This window comes from Hylobates moloch, unplaced genomic scaffold (assembly GCF_009828535.3).
Source record: "Hylobates moloch isolate HMO894 unplaced genomic scaffold, HMol_V3 SCAFFOLD_8, whole genome shotgun sequence".
NCBI lineage: Eukaryota > Metazoa > Chordata > Mammalia > Primates > Hylobatidae > Hylobates > Hylobates moloch.
The window spans coordinates 95,793,338-95,808,258 of NW_026652283.1; the positions used below are offsets into that span (position 1 = coordinate 95,793,338).

General features: G+C 35.8%; 1 protein-coding gene across 50 annotated transcripts in view; it reads left to right on the forward strand.

Annotated features, from left to right (window-relative positions):
- CLASP2 (cytoplasmic linker associated protein 2) overlaps positions 1–14,921 on the forward strand; it is a 226,429-nt gene that overhangs the window by 120,041 nt on the left and 91,467 nt on the right. For 27 of the 50 annotated variants that reach the window (XM_032162155.2, XM_032162156.2, XM_032162161.2 and 24 more), the window contains 4 exons: positions 2,578–2,601; positions 4,357–4,374; positions 6,811–6,912; positions 14,406–14,576. In XM_032162155.2, the coding sequence (XP_032018046.1) occupies positions 2,578–2,601; positions 4,357–4,374; positions 6,811–6,912; positions 14,406–14,576 (315 nt within the window). Of the gene's footprint in view, positions 1–2,577; positions 2,602–4,356; positions 4,375–6,810; positions 6,913–7,067; positions 7,095–10,598; positions 10,626–14,405; positions 14,577–14,921 lie in introns of all 50 variants that reach the window. The other 23 variants (XM_058442675.1, XM_032162143.2, XM_058442666.1 and 20 more) reach the window with 2 other exon arrangements.

Below are 14,921 nucleotides of genomic sequence, written 5' to 3' on the forward strand. Positions count from 1 at the left end.
AAAACCAGACGTCTGCCAAAACAAAAATTTAACCAGGTGTGGTAGCACATGCCTGTGGGCCCATCTACTAGGGAGGCTGAGGTGAGAGGATTGCTGGAGCCCAGGAAGTTGAGGCTGCAGTGAGCCATGATCACACCACTGCACCTCAGCCTCGGTGACAGAGCGAGACCTTTCCACATTCTCCAAAATAAATAAATAAATAAATAAGACAATAACAACTACTTAGCAGAGTGCTGATGATTAGATTAGATTTGGAAGTCATTAGATTATTTTACTTACTGTAATCAATATTAAACTCAGAGCATTCCTTCTTAAAGCAGTTGCTACTGGTTTTTGTTATCTCTAAAGTACTGAATTTTTTGGCAGCAGAGATATCGTAAGTGTTTTGAAGTTCACCCTTTAACTTCAGCCTGAAGAGGAAACTTGGTCATAGGAAACAGGAATTTAAGTTACGGTAACCTTGATGTGTGAGTGCATATTTATGAATATTTATTCTAACAATTGAGTTTATGGAATTGCTTGAGTGGAAAAGAAAATATAGTTTCAATGAGGTCATATGGACAGAAGTCAGATTTTAGTTGGTTGATATAGAAGTTGGAAAGAGAATCTGTGTAAATTATTGTTATGCCTGATGGTCAAGAAAAGGGGTGAAAGAATGGTAGGAATTACCTGTGGTTGAAAGAACTTATCGTCTTATAAGATTGTTGAAGTTAATTATGTTTGTATCCTAAGGTGGCAAGTCAGTAGAGATGGAAAAGTTAGAAGTGTAAGGATGAAAGGAGATAATTAATAGCTAAGTTGCTGTGGAAGGTGTGAGAAATGGGATATGGAGCATAGCCTGGGAGTTAGTCTTGAGTGTGTAAGGGTGAGCCATTTCACAGATGTAGAGGGGGAGGAAGTGATGGAAGGGAAGGAAGTGAAAGACGTAGTAGATATCAGATACGATATTTTGGAAAGTTGGATATTAAGAAGAGTGTGATTGGGGAGGTTGTTGTGACTTTCTGCCTGAAGATTCAGAGTCAGGATCATGTGCTAACAGGTGACTTGAAGTTTAGAATAGCCATTTGGGGAGAGTAGACACAAGAGGTGGGGCACTCATGGCAGACATTTGTTAGAGCAAAAGGATTTATTAGAGCAAAAAAAAAAAAAAAAAAGACCTGTGAGATAGTCTGAAGGAGTCTAGACGCAGGCTTTCAAAGTTTGTCTCCCAGAGCTAGGGTTGAGGGGCTACTCCTTCCTCAAGCAGTGAAATAGAGCAATGCGGGCTGGGCACAGTGGCTCACACGTGTAATCCTAGCACTTTGGGAGGCCTGGGTGGGCAGATCACTTGAAGTTGGGAGTTTGAGATCAGCCTGGCCAACATGGTGAAACCTTGTCTCTACTAAAAATACAAAAATTAGCTAGGCGTGGTGGCACATGCCTCTAGTCTCAGCTACTCGGGAGGCTGAGGCACAAGAATCGCTTGAACCTGGGAGGTGGAGGCTGCAGTGAGTCGAGATTGCGCCATTGCACTCCAGCCTGGGTGACAGGGCGAGACTCTGTTAAAAAAAAAAAAAAGAAAAGAAAAGAAATACAGTAATGCAACATGTTCACAGTGTTTCTGCCCAAGGAAGCTCACTTAAGACTCACGCTGGGGGGCCAGTAGGGGATTGGCACTCTGCTTACACAACCAGCCACAGTTAGGCACATAGGGCACTCTGCTTGCACAACCAGCCACAATTACCAGAATCCCAGACTCGCAAAAAGAAAGGAGGTGTTCACCATAAACCACATTGTTTGCAAAAAGAGTTTAGGCAAACTGTAGCAGAGTTCAGTGTCCCCACAACTCCCGCACACACACTTAAAATAACCTTATCATTAATATAGGGAGGACCCAAAACGATTACCAGAGGCCAGCCCCACAAGCATACACTTCTTAAGAGCAATATCAGTCCTGCTATGTTAAATCCTTTTAGCACAGGCACTAAACACCAAGTCAGATATTTATTCCAGTTTCTAGTAATGCCAGTATGCATGACTTCATGGTTGTATAATTTTCTCTATGGGGCATCTCGAGTAATAGAATAGAGAAAGTGAGTTAGATTCATCCAGATATGAAATTTTAAAGGGGCTGGAAGTTCTAAGAAAGGATGTGGGTGGGGAAGCAACGGGGTGGTAAACAGAGGCTAATGATGAGAGGTCCTAAGTGTGGAATTTGGGGGTATATTTTAGGCAAGAGAGAAAAGAAACAAAGCAATGTGACTGTCTGGGAAAAACTCACATACTAGAGCAGGGGATTGGCATGATGGCAAAGTCCAAAGCTGGGACATGGGCCTCAATAACTTTTCTCTTTTTAGGCTCGTGAAAATAAGACTCATTATCAACTTTTTAAAAATTCTCTACTTAGTACATTAGGTGAAGTCTTTATCTCACATCTTGTTTAGTTTCCTAGTCTGTTTTAGTTGAAAACAAGCTTGATATATATGTCTGCACTATGAATTCTGTCTTCTTAAAGAAAATGTTTTCTAGGAATTATAAAAATCATTTCTTCTCATATACTAAGTTTTCCTCTGTTCTTTGCTTGCGCTTTCATCAAAGAGGATACTTCTGACAAGCTGGATGGTAAGAACTTCCTTTCCTAATTCTACTAAAGATTTTTATGGAACCTGGATTCTACATAATATCCTTGTTCATTCTTCTCTTAATTTCTGAAAATATATTATTAATACTTATTTAGTGATAACGTTAATGTGAAAATGGCTACATAATTCTCTGAATGAATTTGGGGTTAGGGATATCTATTGGGCATACTATATCCCAGTCTGCTCAAATACTAGGTAACTATTTTGTTTTAACTTAATTACCTTAAAATGTTTGCCTAAGCTCTTAGAAGTATGCTTCTGAATATTCTCGAGTTGTTAAGTCTTCATAAAAAATATTGGATTCGGAAGAATGGAAAGAAATCTCCTAAGTCATTTCATTCACCTCTTTAGTCTATTAAGTGATATGACAAATGACATATTTTGTAAGTTCATATGATTGTTTTTGAAAATGAAATGCAAATTACAGAGGCAGACTTTTTAAGAGTGCGTTGTAAACTAACATTTAGTCAAAATTGAACTTTAAACTTTGCCCTTTTAATTTCAATATTCAATTGATTACAGTTTATCTGTAGTGGCTTGGTTCAGTAACAACCCTGTATGATATTTTTTGTCTGATACTTGATAGTATATTATCCACACTTTCCCTTCACTTCAGCAGATACCATAATGTTACCTATGAGCTTGACCTTTTTTAAATAACTTAAGATACTAAATCTGTGTGTTACATTATGAGATCTAGGAAAAACAGAGACACTATGTATTTTTCTGTAAATTATTATGTAAATGGAAAATTGATCTAATATATCTTCTGTTTTAATGAGATAGAACATTTATTAAACCTTGGGTTAGGTACATGACTGCTAGTTCTATTAGTCTCTGCTTTTCTATATGCTTATAATAAAATATTGAATGAAATGATAGCCCATCAAGAGATGGTTTCTATGTATCAAACCCCTTAGACATCCTAATATTGATATTCTGGATCCTTTAAAAAAAAACTTTTATCACTTTCCAGTTCAAAGTATTTTCCTGTTTGGGTAGGAAATATCAATCTATTTGAGGAGTCACTTCTGTTATATGATGTGTTACTCTTACTGATGTTCAATACTATGTTTAAAAAAAATACCCAGACGTATATTATTGCCCTTTACTAGTAGTGAGTTATGATGTTTGTACTTAGTCATTTTTTATAGATTTCATCGACATCTTAAGGAGTGCACATAAATGTTGAATAAATAGCTAATGAATTGGATTGATAGGTTTTTGCTTTGTAGATGCTTTGATGAAAGTGGGCAAATGAGGCCTAGGTCATAGATTTTATTCCTATGTTTGTCAGTTAGCTTTTTCTGATTCCTTTGTGGGCTACCTTTTGAAAATGCAGAGAAAACATTTCTACTCTGGAAAGGTCTATAAAATTTCATTTTCAAAGAGTAATTACAGAGTTACATTTTTTTGAGTGATGAGTTTCTCTACTTTTTTATACCATTTCAAATTTTAAGAATGAAATATAGCAGACAAAAAGTGTTTCCTATAGAATTTTGTTATTTTTATTTGTCTAGTTTCAACCTTTTTCTATGTACTGTGAGTCATTGGATTACCTCAAATTTTGTATTTCTCAGAATGAACCTTCCCACATTTAATTTAAGGCTATCAGACTAAAAGTTACTTTTTGTTTTCACCCTTTCATTATAGTGTTGGGTGGGGATTGTGAGGTAGGTCTTAATATCAACATTGGCAGAATTTGTTGAAATATTGTTTTATTTTTCTTATTTAGGAACAGCATCTGAAGATGGTAAGAATTATACATTTTGTTAGTAACACAAATACGTCTACATTACTATTTTCATTGGTAGGAATTAAATATTAAAACTAAAATAGGCTAATTTCTTTGCAACTCTTTATAATTTGCCAGTCGTAGTAAGTTCTACATTTCATATTTGGTTGTCTTAGTAATGTGTGGATTTTTTTTTTTAATTCTTCATCCTGCTGGTTTGCTTTGTACTTTGGATCATCTCATGCTGGAAAAACATAATTGCTTAACATGTTTAATAATATCTAGTATAAAGTAAGCATATAATTCATTTTTTATAGTAGTGACATTAACGCTTTTCTTACATGTTTGTGTTTTTGTTTTTTTTTGTTTATGCCAATTCATTTATACTTTGAGAGATCATGCACCATTGCTTTATCATTGAAGTTTTAAATGCATTTACTTAGTCTGCTTTTAAATATGTCTTCTACTTTTGAATCAGTAACTGGGTAGTTGGTCACAGATTCAAACTGAATTTGAGATTACACCAGAATTGCTATACATATCTTACTGAGCCAGTTCACCTTAAAAATAATTTTTATAGTTTTGAATTTGTAGAAAGTAATTCAATGTTTATATTCACTCTACTTGAAGACTGTCTTTTTAAAACCTCTGATTCAAAATATATATTTTTTTCCTCTAAGTTTTATGTGGATGACTGTTTTTTGTGATACAAAACCAAATAGATTAACTTTTTTATTTGGTCTCATATTTACTCTGATATATTTAAAATAATTTTGTATTTTAAGTTTTAAATTGGAATACTCTATAAAAACATGATTTCTGGCCAGGCGTAGCGGTTCACACCTGAAATCCCAGCACTTTGGGAGGCTGAGGTAGGAGGATTGCTTGAGTCCAGGAGTTTGAGACCAGCTTGGGTGACATAGTGAGAACCCATCTCTACAAAAAATTTTAAATTTAGCTGGGTGTGGTGGCATCCTCCTATAGTCCCAGCTATTCTGGAGGCTGAGGTGGGAGGACCACTTGAGCCTGGGAGATCGAGGCTGCAGTGAGCCATGATCATGCCACCGCACTCCAGCCTGGGCAACAGAACAAGACTGTGTATCAAGAAATAAATAAAAATAAAAACATGATTTCTCACACTGTGGAATTGTAATTTAAAATGTTAATATCAAAATACTTAACATACTCTCATTTCTTTGTTATATACAATGTAGATAAATTCTCCATTTCAAAAATAATAATTTGGTCATTTTGTTTTACTTTTTAGTCAAGAGAACTTTGTGTCCTGCTCAAAATAGACTGTAAAAAGGGTGAGAGGCCTGAACCATGGGCTCATTAGGGGCCTTGAAGTTGATAGTATGCTGGTATTCTACCAATTAAACTTCTGGTTTTGGTTCTGTTTTATTCCTAGTTCTTATTACTCTCTTATCTTTTCTCACTCATTTCTTAATTTTGTAATGTCTCCTTATTCTTTGAGTTTTTATTCTTATTATTTAGTATGTTTTTCCTAATTAATATGGTCATATTGGGCTAGCCAGTATTTCATGTATACCCTACAAATTGTATCTTTTAACTAAAAATAATTCTCAGCCCTTCTTTTTGAATGACAAACCTTATTGGTTCTGATTTGATAGTAGTTGAGACTATTGCTTAAGAACACCAAAGTACCCGCCAATAATATATTCTGTCCTCACTTATTAACTGCAGCTAACTTAAGCACTTGACAGACATGTTTCTTGTAGTTCAAGAGCCCTAGAAATAGGGTGAGGATGTTTGTGGCCTAGTTTTGTGGATGGGAATGAGGCAGTGGTAGAGTAGAAAGGAGTGCAGTTTGGGAGGTATGAAAAGAAATATATTGAGAAAAATGCTAACTCTTATGTGATATGTATTTCCTCAAATCACTTTCTAAATGAAATAGTTGATTGGAGGAAGAGAGCAGTAAACATCTCCATATACATATGTAGTAATCTGATATAAAGAGATTAAATCTTTTGCCTAATTATATCTCTTCCTTTAGATCCCATTAGAAATACATTTTCAGTCAAAAGGATGGTTTGAATTGTTTCCAAGCTTAGGCTTATATTTAAGACTGTAGGGTTGACTTGAGAATAATCTAAACTTCATGGAAACTGAAATTTCAGAATTGCAACTACCAATTGAGAAACAAGTGACATGCTTATGGTAATTATCTTAATTGTAACTGCTGGATTAATATATAAACTAAGAATGTAAATCTTTTAGTTTGATTCTTATCCTTGAAGGAAAGTTAGCTTATGGTATAACACGTAAAAAAAAATACTGTTTATAAAATTTTTAAGAGAAATAGAACCCGTAATTGATGATTACATTATTACAGAATTTGGCAGTACCTAAAAATAGTGAGATTTTCTCCTCTCATTATTAAACATTATTATAGGAAAATGTTTTTAATTATGTAAATATTTTATTTCTCAGGCCGGGTGAGAGCAAAACTTTCAGCACCACTTGCTGGCATGGGAAATGCCAAGACAGATTCTAGAGGAAGAAGTCGAACAAAAATGGTGTCTCAATCACAGCGTATGTATTGCTTATCAGCCCTCCTATATTTGTCACTATGTTAGGATAAGTGTGTTGCTTGTATATTACTGTATTAGACGATTGACCAGTGGATAAAGACAAAGCTAATTTAAAAAAAGACAAGCCACATACTGAGTTCTTGTTCTGTACTTTAGGTTCATCATCACCTGACAAAAATGAAGGTATTTTTTTCACTGTTTTGGATCAGTTGTTGTGCATGTTTTGGAATTTTTTGAGTGGGTGTTGTCTTGTCTTTGGTGTGTTATTAGGGCTGCATCATTGATATCTGCCACTTAGAAAGAAAAGCTTCATTTGCCGTACAAACTTTTGCATGGAGATATTTTAAATAGCACAAATCCTTAGCATTAAGGTGTTCACATTCTACTCAGAAACTTGCTAATGTAGAAAATTGTGCTTTTTAGAGACGAAATAATTGCCATATATTTGCATCAAAATCTGGTTATATCTTAGGTAACATTATTCAAGGACAGATACATGGTATCTTATTTTCCCAAAAATCTGTTAGATTATCTATTTTTGGTTAGCATTTTTGGCAGGTATATACTAATTTATAGTGAGGAAACATAATTTGAAATGACCAGTTCTGTTTCATTCATGTTAAATTTAAGATTTACATTTTTGTTCTTTCACTGGAAGCTGAGTTTGTCATAAGCACGATTATTAAAAAGTACAATTTTGAGGTCTAGCTAAAATTAATCATTTATTTCTATGTTTCAGAATAGTAAATATATTTATGGCATTTTTAAAAAGTATTTATTTATTTATTTATGAATGAGAGATGGGGTCTTACTCTGTTGCCTAGGCTGGAATAGAGCATTGTGATAATAGCTCATTGCAGCTTCCAACTCCTGGGCTCAAGCAATCCTCCCACCTCAGCCTCTTGAGTGGCTGGTGCCACAGGCTTGCGCCACCATGCCTGGCTAATTTTTTGTTTGTTTTAAGAGGTGGGGTCTCGCTGTGTTGCCCAAACTGATCTTGTTCTTCTGGCCTCAAGCGATCCTCCCACCTTGGCCTCCCAGAGTGCTGGAATTACAGGTGTGAGCCACCATGCCTGGCCTCATTTATGGCATTATTAATTTAAAATCATTTGTTCCTCTTCCTTCTTTACCAAGAGATTTTCATTAGTGCTTACCTCTGAAAATAGGACAGTTTTCTAGGGAAGTAATTGTAGGAGGTACTCATGTGTTTCACTATTTGTTTTTCTTTTTTTGATTTAGGATCTTACTCTTGTCACCCAGGCTATAGTGCAGTGGCACAATCACTGCCCACTGCAAGCCAGGAACTCCTGGGCTCAAGGGATCCTCCTACCTCAGCCTCTCAAGCAGCTGGGACTACAGGTGCATGCCACCACTCCTGGCTAATTGTTTTTTTTATAGAGGTGGGCTCCCACTGTGTTGCCCAGGCTGGTCTCGAACTCCTGGGCTCAAGCCATACTCCTGCCTCTGCCTGCCCAAATGCTGGGATTATAGGTATAAGCCACTGCACCCAGCCTACTTGGCTATTTTTTGAAAGAAATAAATTTAACTCTCTTCTACCATTGTTTAGGTGATTTATTAGGATATGGATGTCCTATTTGTTTGTTTTTAACCTGATTCCTGAATTTTGAAATCAGGAAAGAGAATGGGGTATTGAGGGGCAGGATAGTGATTACGCAAGTCTTACCAACCAGATCGTTCTCTTTTTCCAAAGTCAGAAAATCCAGGCAGAGTAACGATTGGAGCACTCAAGAAGAGTACTAAAAATAAGCGGAAGTAAATTGGTTTGCTACTTGAGGGTTATTTATGAATAGGAAAATCTTTATCTCAACTAAGTCAGTAGATCATATCATATTCTTCCCTGATCTTGTATATTTTTAGAGTAAATTAATCTTTAGCAGTATAGCATAGTAGTTAGAAGACGTGTTCTTCCATATATGCTGCCCAGACCAGTGTTAGCATCATCTGGGAGCTAGTTAGAAATATACAATCTCATATGCCATTACAGATCTACTGAATCCAATCTTTAACAAGATCATCAAGTGATTTATATCACAAGTAAGTCTGAGAAGTACATACTGGTTTAGATCATAGACACTGGAGTCTGCCCAGGTTTGAATACTGGCTCTTTGAAGTTATTTGAAGTTACTGCACTTCTATAATTTCATCTGTAAAATGAAGAGGAGAATAGCATCTACATAGAATTGTTGTGAGGATTAAATGATGTAGCATATTTAATAGACATAAAATATTGCTTAGCCCTGAATAAGCACTATATATGTTGGCTAATAAAATTGTCATTATTTTTTAATTTTTTTAAATGTAAAAAACATTTTAAATACTACAGATGATCCTTATTATTTTTAATCAAATGTCAACTGAATTTTAGACTGCTTTTGTATACTTCTGTACCTTGTTGTTCTTACTGCCTTCAGTAAACAGAGAAATAAATAATAAAGTTAGGAAAATTAAAGCATAAAGATAACCAACCAGGAATTTCCGTGTCCATTGTCTAAGGATAAAAATTAATTGTGAGATATTAGTTCTTTTCTGAAACAATGCTGAGGCTGATCTCAGGGCAAAGACTCAAAGGACTTTTTTTTTTTAAATATTTAAGAGACCTCCTTTTCAGGTACATTGTAAGTAAAGATCACTTCACTAGAAAATAGAATAATTTTTTGCATTTGGCTTTTCACTTTGAAACCCATTTCATAATCCTCCATATCTTCTCCTAAATTGTGAAAACACAATAATTGACTTTCTTAGACCAACTAGGACTTTAAGATTAGAAGACTTTCCCTCTGTAAAATCATTTGGGTTTTATATTGGAGGGACTTTTGTTTGTTTGCTTGCTTATTTATTTGAATGACTATATGTTCCATTCCGAATTCTTTTGTAAAAAAGGTATTATGTAATTTGTATGCAAGTTTCTTTACAATATATTTGCACAGAAATATTACTGTGATCATCATCCTTACTTTGTCATAAAGTAATTCATTAGGGCTTGCATGGTCTTACCGTATCTTTGTATCACTACTTAGAAAAAAAAAGTCTCTCAGATCAAAGCAGGTGTGTTCTGATGGCTAACCAAAATAAATAAATAAATGGAGACTCAATGGAGAGATCACTAGATCTATACTTATGACAAAATTGTGTCTCTTTTTCTGTTGGTAGTGGCTGGTTGTATACAAATGATTGTACAGCCCATCAGAAACTTTGTCTCCTCTCCTCCCATCTTTTGTTTTTTTTGGTGCATCTTAAGAAAGATGACATTTGTAGCTTTTTCATGTAATTTTTCTTCAGCTGTACAATATTGTAGTTGTTCCTTATGAGTAGTTTTAAATTAAATGTTTAATGAAAACAAACATTTAATGATTTTGATTTTCGACTGTCAGTAGTAGAAAAGCTGAAGAATTTACGTTTACTGTTGCAATCTCATTTCATCTGCTTTGTACATGAGTGTCTGATTTCAGTTGATTAGCTTTAAAAACTACTAAATGTACTGTTTTTGTTAAAGACATCTGTGCTTTTGGGATTTTTTAAAGTTTGCTTTTTTTGCCTTAGGGTTTTTTAATTTTCTGAGAACTGACTAAAGCTTTCTTATTTCCATCTGCCATCCATTTAAAAACTGCTCCTTCCCTCTTCATGGATTATAATCCTTACCCTAATTCTGCCTTTACACTTGTTCAGGATCACAATCTGCTAATACCATTGGTGGTAAGAATCTATAGACTTTATGTGTTCATCTATTGTTTGATCACCTATTTTCATTATGAAGAATGGGTTCTATTCAGCAGAAATTCTTAACATCATAATTTATCATTTGTAGTCATACTGGGGCAGAAATTGCCAATTGTGATTTTTCTTTGGCCTTTGTCTTATTACCAAAATTTTGATTTTTTTTTAAATGACACAAGTTAATACTGTGGATATAAACATTCAAAAGAAACAGGTGCTTTTGTCATGCTTTGAAATGCCATAAAAACTATAAAATGGTAGTTTGAAAACTTTAGGTAGCACAAGAGAAAACAGTTGTTCGATATCAAGTTTTGCAAATATGGGTATTTTCTGATAGCATGCTATTCCTTGGATACATCATGACACTTTTCATCAACTCTGGTTTTCCTAAAAGAAATAATTAGCGTTGGTGGCTCTTTAATGGGGAAGGAGCCTTGGTATTTTTTTCTAAGTATGAATAATTCCAAAGTGGGTCATAGGTACTAGAATTATCACACTCTTGGTGGGAATCAGGAGTACTGCAGAGGAGAGGGTAATGATTAAAGCAAAATGAACACTGACAATTTTATTTCCTAGGATAGGGCAGGAATGAATTTAAATTTGTAGAGTGCACTTGCATAATTTTAATAAATTCAGTAAATCTAGAGTAGAAAGAGAAGTTACTCTGTTTCTGAACTGCAAGTTTCCTATCTGCTGAATAGACCCACATTTCAAGAAATTCTACAGTCTCTCCTACCAACACTTCCACCCCCCAAATTTATATTGGTTTTAACAGAATACCATATTGTATGTGCTCAGTTCATTATTTATACTTTTTATATTGTTGCGAGTTTAACCATAAAATATTCCATTGGCCTATCGTGCATTGTGAGTTGTGGCATGTTGGGTGTTTGGATGTTTTTGGTGTGTATGTTTAGTTTAGACACTGCATGGAGAAAACAGGTTCCTTATATGAGTATCGCTTAAGGTTATAACTGAAAGAAACTGGATTTAAAGATTCTTTGCTTGAAACATCATGAAACATTCCAATGAGCTATTTTAAAGTACACTTGAATAATTTCCTTACAATAATTTAGAATTCCTTCTATACAGATAGTAAATTGTTAATTTCATTGGAAACACTGCTTTGTTTTACAATATTGTTATCACTAATAGGAAATAAGTTTCATTTTGTGTGCTGGTAAAGTTTAAGAATTAAGCAGGAATATAAATTGTATTCAGCAAGACCATTCCAAGAAAACTGTAGTAAGAATCACAGATTCGCCGGGTGCGGTGGCTCACGCCTGTAATCCCAGCACTTTGGGAGGCCGAGGCAGGCGGATCATGAGGTCAGGAGATCGAGACCATCTGGCTGACACGATGAAACCCTGTCTCTACTAAAAATACAAAAAATTAGCCGGGTGTGGTGGCAGGTGCCTGTAGTCCCAGCTACACAGGAGGCTGAGGCAGGAGAATGGCATGAACCCGGGAGGCAGAGCATGTAGTGAGCCAAGATCACGCCACTGCACTCCAGCCTGGGCAACAGAGCGAGACTCCGACTCAAAAAAAAAACAAAAAGAAAAGAAAAGAAGAAAAGGAATCACAGATCACCAGCCCGTGGACCATGTCTAGTCTGTCTCCATTTATGTATTATTTGGCCTATAGAACATAATAAAAATCTGGAATATCAAAGCTTTCATTTTTGAAAACTCCCAAGACCTATCCACTATTACCTCAAGACAAAGGAAGCTAGAACTAAACAGTCACCTCTCACTTTAGGAAAGGGCAGGCACTCCCCCTCTTGATCAGTCATCTTACTACTCCCTGCTTTACACAGTGCCCGTCTCTTTTTTGACATCCTGTGCTTGTCCCCATTGGCATTTGAGTCTCTGTGGAAATGAAGCCTGATTGAGTAAGACTGTATAACGTATAATCATACAGCCCTCTTACTGGGTAGAAGTAGTACCCACAAAGGGAAAAGGGTGCTTTCATGAAGATTTATTTAATTGCAACTTTAATTTTTCTGTTACTTTTCTGAATCTACATTTAGATTATATCTTGGAGTTCTTATCTAGTACATTTTTCTATTCAGCGTAGACATAAAGTGCTTTGATTGACAGGGAGCTTATCTCCTTAAAATTTAACCCTTGCATTTCTAGTTTAAAAACATGTTTTTAAAACTTTTTTTAAACCCATTCACAGTCTCTGAAAAGATTTTACTAACTCTACCTGTGTTCCTGACCACATGTCCACCTCCCAAAACTGAAAATTACTCATTTGAAAAAAGGCCGGGCGTGGTGGCTCAGGCCCGTAATCCCAGCACTTTGGTAGGCCGAGGTGGGCAGATCACGAGGTCAGGAGTTCGAGACCAGCCTAGCCAACATGGTGAAATCTTGTCTCTACTTAACCTGGCGCCATGGCAGGCGCCTATAATCCCACCTACTCAGGAGTCTGAGGCAAGAGAATCACTTGAACCCGGGAGGCGGAAGTTGCAGTGAGCCGAGATCGCGCCACTGCACTCCAGCCTGGGTGACAGAGCAAGACTCCGTCTCGGGGGGGGAAAGAAAGAAAAGGATCTGACTCATTTGATGTTTTCCCCTTACTTCCCTTCTACCCTTAGGACCTCTATAACCCAGAATGTCACTACCCAAGTGCGCTTTGCTATTTGAAGACAAATAGCAAAAAGCAAGTTTCTTTTTCAGCTGGCCCAATTTTGTCAGCATTTAAAATTTAATTTTGTTAAGTTTAAAAATATGTCTAATAGTAAGACAGATAGCTTTGCTGTACCATTCAGAGAAATCTCAGCAGGCAAACTATTTTAAAATGAAACAGATTATCATTATTATATACTTAACAAAAAATAGTGATAGAATTACCGGGTTTTGTTTTTTTTAATACAGTCATGCTCTGCATAACCACATTTAATCAATGACCACATATGTGACAGTGGTCCCATAAAATTATAATACTGGGAAGGAGGTGAGGAACAAAAGACTACATGTTGGGTACAGCATACATTGTTCGGGTGACAGGTGCACCAGAAGCTCAGAAATCACCACTAGAGAAGTTATTCATGTAACCAAACACCACCTCTACCCCAAAAACCATTGGCAATAAAGCTTTAAAAAATTATAATACTATATTTTTACTGTACCTTTTCTATGTTTAGATATTTTTAGATACACAAATATTTACCATTGTGTTACAGTTGCCTATAGTATTGTTAATGGCATACTGTATAGGATTTGTAGCCTAGGAGCAATAAGCTATATACTATATAGATCTGTAGCAGGCTATACCATGTAGGTTTGTGTAAGTACACTCTATGATGTTCACACAATGATAAAATCACCCAACAACACGTTTCTCAGAATGTATCCCATTGTTAAGTGACATATGACTGTATATAGCTTATTCACACAGAACATGATAGCCATATGAAATGGATTGTCAGATAAGTGATTTCTTTGGAAATCATGTATACCATTTGTGTTCTAAAAATTACAATAATGTTGTCCTTATTAAACATAGTGTCTTATACCTCCAAAACTGAAAGTATATTTTAGGTGATTTACCATTCAGTGCTCATATATGTAGTATACCTTTTTTTTCCAGGTTAAAATTGTATTTAAATCTTTCTCAGTCTATTTCCTTTGAGCGTAGAACCTGCCATACTATCACAGTTTTCTCTGTATTATCAATATTTCTTGAATTTTTATCCTTTCAGCAAATTCTCTTGGCATTTACATGTTAACATTTGTATATGTGTTTGGTGTTCAGCTGGTAGCCGGTCTGGGTCTCCAGGAAGAGTTCTGACCACAACAGCCCTGTCCACTGTGAGCTCTGGTGTTCAAAGAGTCCTAGTCAATTCAGCCTCAGCACAAAAAAGAAGCAAGATACCACGGAGCCAGGGCTGTAGCAGAGAGGCTAGTCCATCTAGGCTTTCAGTGGGTAAGTTTTTTTTTTTATGTGAGACATGTGACCCTTTTTTTTTTTTTTTCAGGCTTTGGCAGCATTGAAGACTTTGGAATACAATTAGGACTTATAAATTAGAAGAAAATAACTTAAAATTTCAACAATTGAAGAATAGGTTATAAGTTGAATTAGGTATCTTAAATGTGTAATTCAGGGCCTGGCACAGTGGCTCATGCCTGTAATCCCAGCACTTTGGGAGGCCGAGGGGGTTGGATCACTTGAGGTCAGGAGTTTGAGACCAGCCTGGCCAACACCCCCATCTCTACTAAAAATACAAAAATTAGCCAGGCATGGTGGTGCATGCCTGTAATCCCAGCTACT